General features: G+C 52.3%; 2 protein-coding genes across 2 annotated transcripts; both read left to right on the forward strand.

Annotated features, from left to right (window-relative positions):
* Positions 1 to 1,597: 1,597 nt before the first annotated feature.
* ETV7 (ets variant 7) lies at positions 1,598 to 5,003 on the forward strand. The gene is made up of 6 exons (XM_010181449.1): positions 1,598 to 1,610; positions 1,874 to 2,038; positions 2,306 to 2,413; positions 3,770 to 3,912; positions 4,064 to 4,164; positions 4,892 to 5,003. Exons 2-6 carry the CDS (start codon positions 1,975 to 1,977, stop codon positions 5,001 to 5,003), a joined length of 528 nt encoding a protein of 175 aa, XP_010179751.1. The 5' UTR covers positions 1,598 to 1,610; positions 1,874 to 1,974.
* A 6,112-nt stretch (positions 5,004 to 11,115) lies between these two features.
* LOC104538298 (apoptosis facilitator Bcl-2-like protein 14) lies at positions 11,116 to 17,832 on the forward strand. Its single transcript, XM_010181451.1, has 5 exons — positions 11,116 to 11,818; positions 12,519 to 12,656; positions 13,020 to 13,081; positions 13,358 to 13,621; positions 17,794 to 17,832. Exons 1-5 carry the CDS (start codon positions 11,116 to 11,118, stop codon positions 17,830 to 17,832), a joined length of 1,206 nt encoding a protein of 401 aa, XP_010179753.1.
* The last annotated feature ends 803 nt before the right edge of the window (positions 17,833 to 18,635 follow it).

Here is an 18,635-nt window from a genome sequence, read left to right on the forward strand (position 1 = left end):
CCCCCCCGCATTTTTCCACTTTCCCACTCGAACCCCTCCAAGGACGATCGAGGAAGCGGCGTCTCAAACGTGTGGAAGCAGCGGAGCAGGGAAAAAAGCAAGCACGTAAAATGGGTACAAAGTAATAAAGATTAAGAACGCGTCTCTTATGCCCTAGAAACCTTTAGGAGCAAGAAAGATGTCCCACATTTGGTCTGGTTTTACTGTAAATCACGTTGTAAGAGCGAAAACACCTTTTAGAGGAGTTGGAGGTGAAATACACCGCTCATTTCTTTCGCTTTTCTGTTTCCCGTAATTTCTTGCTCAGAATGAATCCAAAACGCAGCCCGCGCTGCTGCCCACCCTGCTTGGTGCTAATACGGGGGGTTTGGGTTTCCTCGTACAAAGCTGGAGAGCCGCTGGCTTTGCTAAAATAAAATAAAACAAAACAACCCCGAGACAGCCAGAACCCATCACCCCACCTACAGACAGATTTTCACTCATTTTTCTGCTAAAAAACCCCTTTTTCTGCTGATTTTTAGAGGGGCTCAGCTTCTCAACCTCCCTGCACGCAGCTGAGGAGCGTCTGCTCCAAAAACCACCTCCAAAAATCTGCCCGAGGCTGCACTGAAGGGCCCAGAGTTGGCAGCCACTTCGGAAAATACCATTTGCAGGCAAAACTGTTAAATTTTCCAGAGAATGAAGCTGAGAAATTGCTGGGATTCCCCTTAATAGATTTTTAAGAGGAAACATTATCTGCTTGGCTGCCAGTAATATTTCAAGATCTAAATGGGGCTGAAAGCAGGATCTGGGCTTTCTTTGGGCTGCTGTGCTCTGGATGAGAGCCTGGAGGTGGAGCAGGGGGGATGCTGCCCCTCAACCCCCTGGAGCTGCTGGGGCTGCCTCTCCTCCCAGTATCGACCATCTCACCCAACCATCTCACCCATCTGGGGGGCTGAAGGAGGCTCCTCAATGAGCAACTGAGAGGGAGGGGTGGTTATTGAGGGGCTGGGACATGAGGAGAGCAAGAGGTGTGGATATCTGGGATGGTCGCTTCCACTGATGTCCTAATGATCACTGGGGAAAAAGTCAGAGATCTCTTCATACGGTGTTTTTAAGGCAAAATCTAAACATGATTACCAGCTTTAAAGAACTGCAGTATTGTCCTAAACCTCTGGGCATCCATTAAACACATGAGGATCCCGCAGGAAGCCGGAGCCACACGGATGCTGCAGGCTCTGCCAGCTTCCCTGCAGCCATGGGGTGATGGAGCTGGGTAACCCCCACCCAGAGCCAGCTGAGGGGCTCTGTGGCTGCTAACGCTGTCTTGGGCAACCAGAGATTCATCCTGGGGCTGGTGAAGGACCTTGAGCTGCAGATATCATTGTGCTGCTGTGAGAAACCAGTTAGAAGCAACCCAAGCAATGTTTGCTGCGGTGGAGGCATCTCCCAAGCAAAGGCAGGGCCAGAACTGGGAATTTCACCCTGCTGATGTTTGACCTCTTGTCCGCAGGGCAAAGTGGCCGTCAGCTCCTCCAGCCCCGTGGTCACAGCTCTGTTACCGGCCCCATCCCAGGCCAGACACGCGTCCACCAGCGAGGGGGAGACCTTCAAACTTCCAGGCAGGCTGAGTGAGTAGATGCTGAGCAAGTCAACGCTGCTTCAAAAAGGAGTTCCCTCAGGGAGGGACACAGTGGGTACAGCCATGGTGTCCCCACCCAGGGACCGTTCCCTGCTGTCAGGGAGGATGTGATGGACCAGCCATGAGGATTCATTTTCTCTCTTTGGGGTGTTTTTGACCAGTGAGTGCTTAATATAGAGAGAATACTGAATCCCACCCTCAGCAGTTTTGAAGATGGAGACTGAGTTGTTTCAGAGGCTGCCCTGGTTTCAGGAATCCAGCCCTCGCTGTGGAGCAAGGACGACGTGATCCACTGGCTGAGATGGGCTGAGGAGGAGTATTCCCTTCGGCAGACGGACGAGAGCAAGTTTGAAATGAACGGCAAAGCCCTGTGCATCCTCACCAAGGACGACTTCAGACACCGAGCTCCCAGCTCAGGTTAGACCCAGTGTTTCCGAGGTCTGTCCAAGCACAGCATAAGCTGTCTTCTGCTGAGCTGGGTGCCAACAGACCAGGCTTTAGCTCTGCATGGCCAGTTGGGTGCTGGAGACAAGGACAACCTCTTCCTTCCCTTAGTCCACCTGGGCAAATGCTTTGAGATGGGGAATAACCTCTTGCTCTGTAGCACAGAAACCTAAGCCACATCAACCAAGAGAGTCTCTGCCGTGATACAAGATGATCTGAGCAGACTTTCCTTCCCCGCAGGTGATGTGTTATATGAGATACTCCAGTACATTAAGACTCAGAGAAGAGCTCTGGTGTGCAGCCCCTTGCTCAGCTCACCCTTGAGGGAAGCCAGGAGCACAGAGGAAGGTAGGATGGAGAAGGGCACATGTCCCATCGAGCAGAGCCTGCCCCTGCCCTCAGCCACAGTGGGTTGCACACAGCTGAGGTTTGAAGCTCAGCCAGCTGAACCCATCCCACTCTACCTGAGCAAGGCAAGCGGGACAGTCCTGGAGATGGCAGAGAGGTCCAACAAAGTCCAGGTCCAGGAAATTCATAGTGATGGAGCAGGTCTGGTCAGAATCAGATGGGTCCATGGTGACCAAGCAAGGCTGTGGCTACAGCTAAGGAGAATATCTGCAGCTTGAGATCGGGATCAGGATCAGGGAGGGTCAATAGCCAAGCAGAGGCACAGCCATGGCTGGAGATGAAGTCCTCCTGCAGCAGAACTGGGAAAAGAGTTAAAAGCCAGGGCTGAGCTTGAATAGAGCTCCTGGGTCAACGGCTGGGGTGGGGAGAGGCCCCTGGTGAGGCTGGTCAGGGCCAGTGAGGTTTATAAATACACTTGGAGGGGCTAGGGAGGAGGTAGAGGTGGGTATCAGTGGCTGGTTTTGTATGAAGTTGTCTTTAGGGTTGCTTTCTTGAGCTCTTCTGCTGGCTTGGGTGTGGGTGGTGAATATCCTGAGCCCCCACAGCAATTTACCTGGCAGTGCCTGTGCTCTGGTGTGTTCTCCTATTTCAACTTTTCCTCTATATGTGACCCTCACCTTGTGCAGCATCTCCTCTGTCCTCCCTGGACCTCCTGCTGCTCCTGCCTTAGAAGAATCCCAGCCTTCGCTCAGCACTCATTGGGCTGAACTAACCTGGGCTGTCCCTGCCTGCCAGGGCTTTAGAAGATCTCCTGGGACCTCACACACCACAGGGTTGTTGTATTTTGTCTTTCAGGGACACGCTGCAGTGCTGAGGCTGCCCCAGTTGCTGTCTCCTCCTGCCTGGGTTGTGCAGAGCAGCCCCTGTCCCGCAGCCGCACGGAGCCACTGCACCTCTCCCATCCCAGCCCCGAGGGCAGCTGCAGGGCAGATCCCATCTGCGCCTTTCCTACAGCCCTGCCGGCCCTGGTGGATGGGAAAATTGCAGGTAAATATGAATTTACAGCCTGGTTCCTTGGGGAAATGAGGCTGTGCTTTATCCTGTCTGTCCACCTGTCCCCCTTCTATTTATCCTGCATCTCGTGTGCTTCCCCGCCTCAGTTTCCACACCTGAAAAGTTGTAGTTCCTGCGACTGTTTTGAGATCTAGCAATAAAAGTGCTGTATGTGAGCTCTGGGCTCTTCTTGTATTTATTATCATTGCCACCATGTGCAATCCTGTTGCTGACCGACCCTCGCTGGAGCAGAAGGTGCCGTAGTGGGAGCTCTGTGACTCTTTATTCTCCACCACCGCTCAGACTGCAGGTTGCTGTGGGATTACGTGTACCAGCTCCTCTGCGACAGCCGCTACAAACCTTACATCAGGTGGGAAGATAAGGAAGCCAAGATCTTCCGGGTCGTTGACCCAAATGGTCTTGCCCAGCTCTGGGGAAACCACAAGGTAAATGCAGTTGAGAACAAATTTGTCATTCCTGGATGTCCAAGAACCACTGCAATTGCCCCACATGTGGTTCTGCTGCAGACAGACCCAAACCAGGTGTTGGCTCTTGCTTTTCCTTAATGTCCTCCACCAAATTCTCTTCTTCCTCCAGAACCGGATGAACATGACATATGAGAAGATGTCACGAGCGCTCAGACATTACTACAAACTCAACATCATCAAAAAGGAGCCGGGGCAGAAGCTGTTGTACAGGTGAGATGAAGCAGATCGGAGAAACGAGCTGCCTGGGACAGCGTGGAGGGGGCACGGGGATGTGGTGGGCTCCAGATGTTGGCAGCTGCTTCATCTTGTGGGCTCTGTGATAGTGCGGACCAAGCTTGAGTTGCAGCATCTTTGCTGTACGTTGGGGTGATGTATGGGAACGTGGTCTGGGTTTATGGTGCTGGTCCTGTGCTCCTGTGCCTTGGGCATCCTGCAGTGGCTCTGCGCATCTCTGACAGCTGGAACCAGCCTTCGTGATGAGGTGAAAAACCTGCACTGGTTTCAGTTTTGCAAAACCTCAGTGGCTGCTTCCTGGTTTGTTTTTTTACCCTCAAATGCCCCAGGGCCAGCGCCCATCCCTTCTCCTATGTGGGGTCCAGCTCAAGCTGGGCAGGTCCCTCCTGTTCCCCAGTGACACCAGCTCTGAAGTTCACCTCTGGACACAAGAAGGGGTGGAACTAAATCAAGAATCTCCTGTTTTCAGTGCTGGCTGCTTTCCTGGGACTAATTTGGACTTAAAATGCCCATGCTGGGATGATGAGTCCTGAGCTTTGTCTCCCCAGCTTCAGTGCTCCCTGAGTGCAAAGCAGGAGCTGGGATCCTCAGGCAAGCCCCAGAGCTCGGCTGAGGAGGTCAAGGGCTCCAGCATTTACAGCTTGGTTTGGGCTGGGTTTGGGTTCGGACGTGCCCTTAAAGCCACTCAGAAAACGTGTTGCAGGTTTTTGAAGACCCCTGGGGAGATCGTCCATGAGAAATCCAGCAAACTGGAGCAGCTGGAGAATGAGGACCACGAGGACTTCAAAGATGACCCACTGGAGGTTTCGCCATAGGAGATCTTTGAAGGTGGCATTTGCAGCACATCGCAGACAGATTTGCGATCCGCTGGGAAGCGCCGGTGTCTCTTACATCTCTGGACAGAAGGACACAGTGGTGGCCCTGGGTTTCAAAACCTGTCACAGCTTTGGCTCAGGGCATCTCTGGGTCTTTGTTAGTGTAACACACCCAGAAGCTGTCCCCAGCCCTGAAAATGCAGGTCAACGTGTGGCCTGCTCACTGCTTGCTTCTCTCCTATCTTCTGGGAGGGACTGTGGGGTGTTTGTTCTGTAAATGTTGATGCTTGTCTTTAAGGTTCAAACTTGCTGGTAAACACCGGGCTGTCCTTACAGTGAGATGTGCTGAGCAGAGAGCACCAGGGAACACGATCAGGGTCCAACATCCACCAAAGTGCTTTTGCAGAGAGCAGTGGTCCTAAGCATGAACAGTTCCCCAGTTCAAGAACGAACTCACGTTGCAGAAATGCTCTGCACCATCACCTCGCTGTCTCCTGTGGGGTTGCTCCTGGGATTCGGGGTAGACTTGTGCTGAAATATCTGCCTGGATCAGGCCTGGCTGGAGCTCCAGGCTGCCCTAAGCTGGGTCTCAGTTGAACTCCTTTCCCTCCTGATAGTGCTTTTCGTCATTAGCTGAGTAAATAATGTGAAAAGAAACAAACCCAGTGAGGAATATGACCACGCTCATCGTCAGATGTGGTTGTTTGCTTTGTGTCTGAAGCAGGAATACCTGCAATCCCAGGCACTGCACGAGACCTGGGAGAAACAATGTGTGTGTGTGTTTTAAATGTGAAAATACCCACTAATATGTTTAGATTTGTATTTCATTGAGGAAATAAAATCCTGTGACTAGGTACAGTTGAAAATCCCACTTCTTGCTGCTTGAAGGTCTGAAACTGAGAAATCCAAGCTCTCCTCATTTAACACCAGCTCTGGTGGACACCGAGGTTGTGTCCCTGCGCTTGGCAGCCCCAAAACCAGAGCGCAGCAGCCCGAGCTACTTTGGGAGGTCCTGGCTAGGAAGGGAGGTCAAAATCTCTGCTAGGAGAGGGGGCTGGAGGTTGTCCAGCACCCAGCCAAACTGCAGCCTGGGATGTACCACACTCGAAGGTGAAGTGAAGCATCCAGACCAGAGAATGGTCCTGAGCACCCCATCACTTCTCCATCTTGCGTGGTTTGTTTTGTCGGAGCCGATGACCATCAGTGACCCCGGTGCTCATGCTGCACACGCAGGGAACGTGCGAGATGCCCTCTGTTCTCCTGTTTCTGCAGCGGTGACTAACGCTGCTGCTGGACGTGGATGGGGTTTTCCTTTCCTGGCAGAGAAGCTGCCAAACGCACCCAACCCTCGCTGGGCCGTGCCGTGGATCCGGAGGGATCTTGGAGGGTGAAAATCAAAGGGTGCCTCTACAAGGATGGGCTGCAGTGATGAGCTTTTGCCATGCTCCCAGGAAGGGCCCTCGTGTCCTTCCTGGGTCAATGTCTCTCTTTTCCCTGTGGTAAACAGAGGCAGGAGGTTGTAAAGCTGCTGCTTTCCTGGAACAGGGACCCATCCCTTTCTGTAAACAGCCGAGCAACCGCCACTTGCGCCGGGGTTTTTGGTGTGGGCGTGCGACACAGCGGGCGGTGAATTTTGCCATGGCTGGAGTCCAGGGGTGGTGACACACAGACGGGTGCCACACGCGAGCTTTCCCGAAGGTTTGCGGGTGTTTCAGTCCCTGGACATCATCACCCATGGGTCAGCAGCTCCAGGTCTGGCGGTGTTTGAGGCCTGGGTGCCCGCTGCTGCCTTGCACTGCTCATCAGCTGAGGGAAGCAGCCAAAACCAGCCCCAGGGCTGGAGGAAAAGAGGATTTGTTTTGGGGGGCTGATGCCCAACACCCTCTTGGACCAGAGGCACCACATAGGCTGAGAGGTTTCCACCAAGGCCATGCACTGGCTGTGCCGTCCATCCAAACCACGGCTGCTGTGGCTGCCCTCAACACCCAGTCATGGTTTGGATCTGAAACTGTGGATATTTTTGTGCCCAGGTGGCTGGTGTTGGCTCAAAGAGTCCTTTGTGGTCCACTTGAAACACAACTGCCTCCCGCACCCAGCTGGGTTGGCTGTGGCTGACCAAATCTTGAAGCCCACAAGGATGGTGATGCCCCATCACCTGGACGTCCACCTGAGGTTGTCCCACCGTCCTGCAGAGGAGGCTTTTCCTGATGTCCAACCTCAGCCTCCCAAGCTGTGGCCTGTACCTGTCTTGTTCCCAAGAAATGTGGGTGATTTGACTCCTGCCTTCTCCTGGGCACATTTTAACCCTCTGCACCTCACAGCTCCATGAAGGAAATACCTCCTGCTTGGTTTTCTCCATTTTTCAGAACAAGTTCCTGTAAATAGGCTTCTTACCCCTGCTGTGCACCATGCTTTTAGTTCTGCTTTTCCCTCCAGCGTCACTGGCCTGAAGATACCAACCCTGGCAATATGTGCTCCCTCCCCATGACTGCGTTTCCAGGCAGCTTCCTCATTCTCTGTTGGTACTGGTGAGAAAAGCAGCCAAACTGGGATCCAGGGCCCTTCCTCCAGCTTTGGTAATGGGCTTTTGGTTTGTCTCAGGTCTCTTGCAGACATCTTTTTCATGCATCTCTCTCCCATCAGGCTTTAGCACGTCCCAGATTCCAGAAGGGACCTTGGAAAGGGGTTTGGATCTGGAATCACAACTCAGGTCAAGATTTGGGTCATTTTGGGTATCCCATCTTCAGGCTGTGTCCAGAAATGCTCCTGCAAAGAGAAAAAGGCTGCAAGAGGCCATAAGTCAACCCTGATTGCCAGTTTGATCATGAGAAGTCTCGGCCTTGAATGATCTCCAGTAGCAAGATCTCCAAACTGGAGATGGCCAAACTGTGCCCCATGGCCAGACTGGATGTGGCTTTTTGTTATACTGATGTTGCTGGGAAAAAAAACCAAACAAAATGGATTGTGAAACTCCTTCTCACCCACTGGAATCGACCTGCTTATAAAAGGATGTGGTCATGTGCTGGTTAGCAGCATGGAGCTCCTGATGGATGGTTTAATTATTTACCAGGAGATGGGGATGCAGAAAAACAAAGCCAGGTAATTCCTAATCAATACCAGACCCTGATTCATCAGTGTAGGCTCAGGAGAAATGGGGTGAAATGGACCATATCGCTCCCAATTATAGGGAATTATGGTACAGAAAGTGAGCAGAAACAGAAAGAAAATAATCCTGGAACGGTTCAATGGCAAACTGAACCTGTTATCAGGAAAAGACCGTTTTTATCTGGGATGCACCTGGGCAGCACATCATCTCAGTTGAAAAGGAGAGAAAATGCACCGTGGTTTAGGTGGAAACCTTGCCAAGGTGTTTTCTGAAGCCAGCGTGTCCAAAGCTGCCGCCCGGCAAATGCGTCTGCATCCAGTCTGCATCCAGCACCATCTCTGCAAGGTGCAATGTGAAATATTGCCATCAGATGGCAAAACAGCAATGAGGATGGCGGGCGGCTGCCTGCTGAGGGTGCGACAGGCACCGGGGTGCAAGGGGCGGGTGGGGGGTGGCGTGGGTCGGTTGGTGGTCATTGGTCATTGCCCGATGACTCCTTCCCACCTGGGGAGGGGATTTGGGAAAAGGAAAGATGATCCATGGGTTGAAATAGAGACAGAATTAATAAAATAATAATAAAAAACCTAATATTAATAAAAATATTAATATAAAGTACCCAAAGTTATACTCAGATGATATAGTGGTCGCAGCAAGTGGGGGAGAAGGCCTCAGGAGCAGAGTGATGGGTGAGACCCTCCAGAGATGATGAGCACTGAGGAAAGAGAGGGCATCCCCAGCAAACTCCCCAGTTTATAGTGAGCATACACACATTTATGGTATGGAATAACCCTGTTGGGCAGCTTGGGTCAGCTTCCCCCCAGCTTCTGCACCTCAAATCTGCTCAAGACCTCGATCACTGCATACCAGAGCCAGCCAAAAACTAAAACCAAAAGTGTCTCATCAGCTTTGTTCCCATTTCTTCTCAGAAATGCAGCTTTCCTGGATAGAAAACTGGTTCTTTATTCAGTCCCAGTGAAACCAGTACAAGGGCCACATGGATCTCTGGTGTAAGAGAGGTGTAAGCAGGTTGGGTTGTCCCGGGGGCAGATTGCGGATGTTGGGCTGTGCGGATCTGAGTTCTGTGTGTTTGGCTCCGGGGGATGCTCTGCCCCTGGGCAAGGCTGAGGGGGAGCCGTGTGGGTGCAAGGGATTTGGGTCATGAAGTGGGTCCTGTTTCGTGTTTTAGGGTGGGTGTGTGGGGTCTCTGAGGGATCCCAGGGTGGGTTTCAAAGATGTCATAGCCCAGCCATGCTTGGGGTTACTGACAACCTGGTAGCACCGTACCCCATGTCTGTGGTGCTGGGGTACCCCATGTCTGTGGTCCTGTAACAGCCATGCCATTCCCTTTCCTGGAAGCTCCTGGGATGAGAGCGCGGTTGATCTGCTCGCTGCACTGAAACCGCATTTATCTGAGAAAGTTATGACTTCTCCTTCCAAAAACAACCCTGAAAAGCTCATACATGGCATCACACCCATTCAAAAACAAGAAGAGCAAACCAAAACCGAGTGCCAAGCAGCTGGCTTAGATATCTGGGTTCAAAGGACAGCGATTACAGCAGGTGGCAGGTGATTTTTATGTTGTTTTGCTGCTGCTTGTCACAAGGAAGTTGTTTTCTCCTCCAGCGAAACTCACGCCTGCTGGTTTTCTGCCACAAGGGAGGTGATAGCAGGGATCCCATGCGGAAGCGCTGGCTCTCCTACCTGAATGGCTGCTAAAAATAGGACTTAACTCACTGGCCCCAGTATAAAAAGGCACCTCCCGGGAGAGCCTGACAACCCTTAGTGCCCGTGGCCGAGGAGGTTGTCTTGATTTATGTCCAGGAGGGCAGAAATACTGATGGAAAGGTAAATACCCAAAGAGCAATTAAAGAACGATGCGGCCGATTCACAGGAATCAATCGACGTAGGATGGGGGCTGTTGCTTTGCTGTTGATACATTGAGTTGAATGATTTATTGGGTGCTTGGGTGGCTTGGGTGTTGGCTTGGATGGAAGAAATTTGCTTTCTTGATCCAAAAAGAGGCCAAGTTGGAGTGGGTGGGTGCGTTTGTGCATTGATGTTCACTGAGACTGAGCAGAGGCTGATGCCCAGCTCCAGGGTGGTTTGTATGGCCGAGCGTGCCCGATTTCAGTGTTGGCTTCCCCTGTGCTGTTCAGTGGTGGAAAAAATTTGGGTTGGGTCTGGTTCTCTGAAGGGTGAAATTGGTTTTTGAAGCAGAGCCAGCACGAGGCACAGCCACGGCTCCCTGGTTTTTCAACAGCAGCGTCTTTTGTTTAATTTTCCTTGTAAATGTAGAGAAAAAGGGCGACGGGAAAGGCAGGGACTGGGTGCTCCGAGCTCCCTTCACAGCCCTGCGCTGGTGGGGGTTCATGGAGGGGCTGCGTCTTCGCAAGGTGCTCAACTGATATTGGCAGCGACTGAGGATATTTGCAAAAGCCCACATTGCCCTTGGCCTCTCCAAGGGCTGGAAGCACCCAGCGTTGTTGGGGAATGTTGGGGTTTTTTTAGCAGCCAATACTTTAAGGGGAGATACTGAAAAATCTGCTTGTGTGATTCATCAGGGGGTTGGTTGTAGTTTTTCATCGCAGCATGGGAACACGTTGCAATAGGAAGGTACAGCACCATGGTATTTGGATGATCCCCTTGCTGGATCAAGCCCTGGGTGATCTATATCTGAAATATCTGGATGATAACCAGGCTGTCCCTCCGAGATGTGCCCAGCTCGTCTCCCCCTCCCCAGTTCTGCTTCCTTTATCAGTGGTGTCTATAGCCCATCGTAAAACCTCGTGTGCGCAGTCTGTGTGTGGAGCACTCAGATAACAACCACAAAAGGGGTTGATCATTTACTGGGAAAATAAACATTCTGAGACACCCTTGGGCTCCAGCATTAGCCAAAATGGGGGTGATTTCCACCAGGCCCAACCTCACTGCGCAGCATCCCGGGGAAAGCGCAAAAACCAGCCTGAAAATGTTGTTTTCCTCCGCAGCAACGTGCTGGCTCTGGCCATGGAGAAGCCCTCGTGGGACGTGGGGATGCAGCCGTCGGGCAAGATCCTCTCGCTGGACAGGCAGGGGGCCAAGAAAGTGCTGGAGATCTACGTCAGGCGCTCGCTGACCTGCCACGAGAACTCGCTGGCGGCCAAGAAGACGCTTCAGGAGGGAGTCAGAAGGCGAGGGAAGAAGGCAGATGGGCTGCAGCGGTCGAAAAGTGACTTCTCCAAGTATTCGTGTGCCAAACTCGTCCCCAAGAAGGAGCAGGAGGAGGAACCCAAAGCATCAGACCTGGACACGGCTCTGGATGATGAGAGCAAAGCTCTTGGGGAGGTCCCTAAAGAGAAGCTGGAGCCCAAGAGGAAAAGCACAAAAAACTCTTCCCAGGGCAAAACTCAACGTACCTGGTTCAAAAGTTTCTTAAATTTGCTCTTCAAGAAGAGCTCTGAGGAGCAGAAGGAAACCGCAGGGCAAAAAGCAAAGGAGAAAGATGCCAAAGCTCCTTACAGCTCCAAAACAGAAGGAGCTAAAAGACCCGGAGAGGGCGTGAGCACATCCCCGCCGCTGGGCAGAGCCCCCAAGAGGAGACCCAGCCTCAAGAAGGTTTTCTCCTTCAAGAAGCACCTGGAGGAGGAGCGGGGAGAGGCGGCAGCGGGGGCGAGTGCCAAGCGACCCAGCTGCCTTCCTCTGCGGCACATCCAGGCACCGGCCACGCCAGGTGAGACCCCTACCACCCCTAACTCGACCCTACCCCAACCCTACCGCCAACGGGACCTCCCTTGGGCTGCTTTTGGGAAAGCTACAGTGTTTAGTGCTGGTTCTAACCTAAGCATCACCCTCCTGGTGCTTGCTGGGGTTTGGGGTAGGTTTTGGGGACTCCAATCTCAAGCTGCTGTCCCAGGACAGGGTCAGTTTGGCCGTGCTTTGAGCACACGTCATTGCTCCAACTTTTAAGGGCAGTAAGTTGCTCGAAGCCAGCTGCTCGGCAGTGACTATCCAAGCACAGGTTTCCCCCTTCTATCAAGCAAGGGCTGTGGTGGTTTAGTTTAAACCCACATTTGAGACCTAAGATTAAATCTTAAACCACTCCAGGGCCCACATTAAGCTGCTTTCACTTCGCTGCAGGGAAGGGTGCGGGCAGCCAGCACAGCCCATGGGACACCCCCAACCCCACCCCAGCCCTTCCCCTGCTGAAAAGCCATGGAGGGGCTTTCTGTGAAGCTGTGGGGGACTTGGAGCACAACGCAGCCGCTGGGTTACGGTTCAGAGAGCTCAGCCCCATCGCTCTCTGCACTAATCCAGGCTGGGCACCAGCACCACGTGGATGCAGTCATTGCTGCGGCCGCGTTTCTTTTCAATCAATGGCCAAAACAAGAAGAATAAATCTCATTTCTGAATATCTGGGGGTTTTTTTCCAGCAGATGTGGAGCAGCGCGATGGTTACTACGCGCGAGTCACGGAAGAGATCGGGCTGATCGTGCAGGGCAGTGAGGGCCAGGGGAGCAGAGCACGTGGATACGGGGAGCCACCGCAGCCAGCGGGCGCCGATGGGATCGGTGAGTGGTGACCTTGTGCATGCTTCATCGCTGGCACATATAGAACACATACAGACATGAGACTTGTCTGTGTGGGACCCAAATTCCACTTCAGTCCTGCTTTTACATGTCCCAAAGGGTCATAGGAAGCCTTAGGGGAGATTTGCAGCATCAGGGCTTGATTTGGAGAGAGAAAACTTGAAGGGCAGGAGGGTGGTTTTGCTGGCTGAGGGTAACCAGGCACTTGGCAAGAGGCTGAAATGGGTTTTGGAGCGGTGAAGGTGGATGAACATTGCCCAGGGAATCTTTTCTGGGGATATACAGAGCATCTGGGTGTGAGGCTTGGAGAAAGGGCTGTAGATAACGTGGTGTCTCTCTCTACAGATGAAGCCATCAAGAGAATCGTTGCACTGCTCCAGAGTGCAGGAGATGAGCTGGACAGGCAGGTGAGAGAGCTGGGGTCTCCTGGATGGGGTCGAGGGAATTGGTTGTAAAATACAGCAACAATTGCTGTAAAATACAGCAACGCCATCAATTTCCCTGGTGCAGGGAAACATTCAGTAAAATCAAGGAAATGGCATCTTTTAATTCCCCGACTGGGTGTGATCGTGGCTGTCTGTCTGTCCTCTCTCAACTGTGATCCTAGCATGGAGGCATCGATGCGAGGATGACACACCAAGGTATTTGCTCCTAACGTGTGCATTCACTTGCTTCTTAACCAGGTGAAGGAAGACGCACGGCTCCGGACGTTCTTCAGAGACATCTCCTACAGCTCCTTCAAGAACTTGGCCGATGCCTACGTCCACAAGGAAATGACGGCCAGCAGAGCCAACGTCAACCCCCAGGAGATCCAGTTTGCCTTCACGGTGCACCTCACCGCCAAGGTGGCAGGCATCTGCAACCAGGCAGTGAACAGGATCATGGGCTTCGGCACCCGCTACCTGGAGGATTCCTTTGCGCCCTTGTCCTACAGCAAAATTCTCCAGGTAGGGAGGAGAAGTGAGCCTGGGGCTGAGCTCCCGGCAGCAAGTTAGGGGAAGTGGTGTGATTTTAGGGTGATGGACAGACCTGGGTGGGTAGCAGCCACGCTGATTTATACTGGGGGGGTGCTGGATCTTGCCCTGTGCTGTTTGGGCTGTCTTTGCCTTCCTCCAACATAAGCATGGCCCATGGACACGCAAGGAGCAGGACTCGCTTTGCCTGCAGCCAGGAGAAGCCCCGCAGTGCAGAGCATCGCTGCACCCTGGTGTAACCACAGCTTTCCCCATGGAGGATTTCCTCCTAAACCCATCCAGAAGTCCAAAAGCACCAGCTCAGTTTGGGAAGGGACCTCACGGGTGTTTTCTTCTCTCTCAGCAGGACAGAGGAAAGTTCAACACAGACAAATGTGAGAGCCCAGACTGACATCGGCTGCTCCGAAGGGCCCGTGGTGCCTGGGAACCCAAGGATGCGGATTTACTGATGGGGGAAACAGTCCCTGTTGGTGACCTGGCTGTGGGGTGATTTGCTGAGCTCTGGATTTAAAATCCTCTAAGGAAAACCACAGCGATAGCCACAGCAGAGTGAAACGATAAAAACCCACCTGACTGAGGACAAAGAGTCTGTAAATCAAACAAAGCCCAAATTCCACCCTGTGTTCGCATTTTGGCTCTCACCAAGTGCATGTGTTGAGCCTCACGGTTTGGTTGTGTTCATGTACGTGTATTTATTTGCTTTTCTACATCTGTGAATGTACAACACAATTTTTGTAGCTGATGAATTCAGGAAAATAAAAAGCTAAAACTCAAATAAATTGGTCTCTAAACGGCAGCCAGGCTTGTCTGCTGCGTGATGCGTACGGACGTTATACGTGGAATAATGTTTGCTTTGCTACAGCCGGTGTGGGCTGCTCCTTTCAAGCCAGATGCAAAGTGGCACAAAGGGAGTCTTACAGCAGATATATGGTGCTGTCCTGCTATTTTTTTACTATTTATAGCCATTCCCTCTCCAGCAGAAGGGGATTTATTAGCCAAAGCAGCTTGATCTGACACCAAGAACTGGGTAAAGCCTGTTTCCGCGGTGGCTGTCGCTCCCTCAGGGACCAGGGGGATTTAAGGCAGCTGGGGTCTCACCTATGAAGCCTAAGAAGATGTGAAATGTCAAAGTGATTACACCCTAATCGCTGGGAATGTTCCCAGCTAATCTTTGCCCAGATCCCTAAGCAGGGCCATGGATTAAGGCAGCTCGGGGCCGGGAATTGCCAGCACTCAGCGTGATGCCGCGGGCAGAGGCATCTCCCTTGCCAGGCTTGGCCCCAGCCTGGGGTGAAGGGGACAAACTTTTGGGGTTTTCAGTGTGCAAGGGGTGTGATGTTCTCCTGGGTTGAAGGTAACGATGGTGGCAAACAAACCTGCAGGTGTGGGTCAGTGCCATGCGTGGGGTGATGGTCTCTCTGCCCCCCAGTGCTCTCTCGCCCTCCTCTCCTGCAGGACGGGATCTTTTCAGGCCTTGTAAAATCCTGAGTGAAACAAAATGGGGAAGCAGAGACCTCATAAGAAGGAAGCAGCCTTTCCCCATGCAGACCAACCTCCCCCTGTTTGCAAAGCCTTTAAGGAAATGTTTGACAGAGTTGCAGAGGGTTGGCTGCCAAAAAGCCCCAAGGAGAGGGGATGTCTTGCCTGGGCTCTGTCTGATTTAGCCCAGGGTAATTAGGACTGTGAAAAACATCAAATCCCACTCCTGGGTCCTGTCCAGCGATGCCAGCATCGAGTTTTGTCTTGGCCAGGAACCAAACTGGGAGACTTTTACTGCAGAGAAACCGAAACTGCTCTCTCCTGTTTGCTCACCCTGGTCACGTTCCTGTCCCCTGCCCGGAGCCAGGAGATGGTGCTGGGGCTGTGACCAGGGCAGTGGGGACCTGGGGGGAGGATCACGCTATGCCCCTGTTTGTTTTGCATCTGAGCTCATGCGGTACCAAGATTTGCATGGAGCTGAAGAGGGTTTTGTCTCCTCACTGACTTCCCAGAGGACATCACCTCCCCTCAGCACATGGGATGTGCCTGCCAGGCAAAACACCAGTGAGAAAAACAACTCCTGTCTCCCATCCCCTCCCCTTGTGCTTTTCCTGGTATCATGGCTGAACCAAGCATCCTCCTTCTGTGGTCACTAAACCTTTCCCCACCCATCGAGGCAGCCGTGCTGGGGAAACAAGGAGCAAAACCTGCACAGTCACAATGGTCCCAAATAACCCAGCCCAAGGCAGGGATGCTGCTCCAGGTCCCTTCTCGTGAGGGACTCCAGCATTTTGGCTTAATCTGTTGGCTACAAAATTGAGATCCTGATTGCCTGTGGCCACTGGAGATGTTAAGAAGGTATTAAAGAGGGGCAAGTTATTAGCCCCGGGGTTTTGATTGGTTTCCAACTCTCGGTATTACCTTCATCCTTCCCTAAACGCCCTGCCGTGGCTTCAAGCAGCTAAAGCTATCGCCTCGTCTGAAAATCCCTGGGATCACGGACACCGGCCATCTGGGCACTGATCCTGCCCCGCACCCTGCACAGCCCCTGCCCGCCTGGTGCCCAGCGCGAGCCCGGGAGCCTTCTCCCGAAAGCATCTCAGGCTGCTTCTGGGATCCTGTATCTCCAAAGTCGTTAGTCCCTGCTAATCCTGCTTTGTCGAGCGCCAGGTGGGGGAGGGAGGCTTAGAAAATCAGCCTGGCACTTAATGAGCCAATTAATGCAAAATTCGCTGTCACTAAGAGGATGATGACAAGGTTTCATCTCACGGGAGTGTGGCACCGGGCCAGGGAGGATGCTGTCCCCAGGGATGCTGTCCCCTGGGATGCTGTCTCGGGGCCTTGGTGTTCGCAGTGGGACAGGGTGCAGGGCAGATTTTGCATGCTCCCCCTGCCTTGAGAACCACCCCCTGTAATTCATTGCAGGCCAGGGCAATCTGTGGGAAATGCCATGGTGTGGCTGTGCACCCCCTTGCTTGGCAGACACCCAGGTGTGTCCCCAAAGCCCCTCTCCTCCTGAGCTTTGAGGATCCCAAGGGGAGCCTGGGGTGTCCAAGCACACCATGAAGTCCTCTCAGGTCTGAGCTACCAGGTTTTGGGGTGCTGTCCCTCTGTGTATGGGCACCCATCCTCTTGTCTGCACTGCACTCTGACCCTCTCCTGGGGCTGGCCCTGCCTTGGTGTGGGGCTGTGCTGTCTGCTGGGCTTTCTTCTCAGGCACCTTCTTGCATTCACTGTGCACCTCCCCATGGAGATACTCACTTGTCTTCTTGCAGGGATCACAGCTTCTCCATGGCCACCACATGGTCCTTCATCATCCGGATCTGGGAATGCAAAATCCCATTTAATACCTTGCTTCATGGCAGCTACAGGGGACAAAACTATCAAAAGATGCCCAAAGGAGAGCATGGGAGAGGAACAACACCCAGCTCAGCTTGGTGTCAGGGTTTGCACCCACAAAGTTCTCCACATTTTGTAGCAAGCTCAGCTCCTATGGGAAAACCATCCTCATGTTGTACACTGGATGGAAGGGTGTGTTCCTGCATGGGATCATTCACACCTTACCTTAAGCTTGGGTTTGGTCTTGGCCAAGGAGGTCCAAGTGCTGAGTGAAGCAGGATCATCCTGTGCCTTTCCCATGCAGTCCCTGTTGAATTCCCTGGGGGCCTGGTGCACAGAAATGTCAGAGTCAATGCACAGAAAACACAGCAACAATTCCTCCCAGCGTTCACTTACGCACTTCTGATGCACTTGTGTGTTTGGCTCAGTTGCAGTGAGAGATGACAATTTTTGGCTGCCTTCTACCTGCAGATGTTTGCCAGTGCTGGAAGAAAATTCCTTTAAATGAAGGAATTTGCTTTCCCAAGGGCTGGAGGAGACAGCAGCATGAATCACACAGATCCCAGCTCAGGTATCACCGTGAGGTTCGTAGAGAAGCTGCAATGTGTGGGAGACTCACTCAAGGAGGACATAATGCAAGAACAACATCAGACACTGGAAAGACAACAAATGAGAAGACCAAATCCAGTGAGGCTGAATATTTACAGCACGACGTGATCATGTGCAAATACACGAAATCAAGCAGTTGTTCACCTCCAGAATAATCCAGAGAATGTTTCTATATATCTTTGAGCTGACAACTTGCTCCTGCTTGTCCTGTGGTCCAGGCAGTGGCCGTCGAGGAGAGCTTTGGCCATGCCCAGTGACATTTATCTGGGGGTTTTGCAGGTGATGTTCACCCACTGATGGGCAGCGACCGGTGAAACTTCAACCCAGGGACATTTTGAGTTTGGGGGTCTTTGACCCCAGGTATTGCACAGGACACAACTCTTGTGATGGGGACCCTGCGATGGCTGGAGAGGCCAGGGAAAAATCCATGAAAATTTGGGGTGAAACAGCAGCAGGATGCTGGGATCATCCTCTCTTTTCTTGTGCTGTCCTGGTTGGTCCTGGTGCACCACCACGGGGAAGAAGAGCTCTCTCCTTCAACCTGTTTTTATACACATGCCCACATTATGGATATGTGCACAACCTTGAGAACAACATATGTAATATACATTATATAGCGTGTATGCTTGCATGTATTTGGACAACATAAGCAACACAGTATTTACTGATATTTAGTAAATACATCTGTTTAAAATGGCAATTTTTACTCTGCGTGTTGGCAGCAGCATTAGGTTATTAGGACTGAAAATACACTAGAAATCTACTGAATTTATCCCACTGGTTTTTTAAGCATCACCCAGCCAATGAAGACAGCCCAAAGGCTGATTTTGGTTGAGTAACCCCAGATCTGGGGAACATGGGGCTGCTGCAGGCATCCTTCTGGGGCCTTATAAACCACTGTGCTGCACTGGGGGAAGAGCAAAGCAAACCCAGCTCCCTGTTTTTCCCTGCAAAAAGGGTATCCAAGAATTGGGTAAGGACAAAACTCTTTCCACAGGGAGTAAAAATAAGCAATATTTCCAAATCTAACCCAACGTAACGCCCTGCATCCACCCCTTGT

The sequence above is a fragment of the Mesitornis unicolor genome, unplaced genomic scaffold, assembly GCF_000695765.1.
Source record: "Mesitornis unicolor isolate BGI_N332 unplaced genomic scaffold, ASM69576v1 scaffold21393, whole genome shotgun sequence".
NCBI lineage: Eukaryota > Metazoa > Chordata > Aves > Mesitornithiformes > Mesitornithidae > Mesitornis > Mesitornis unicolor.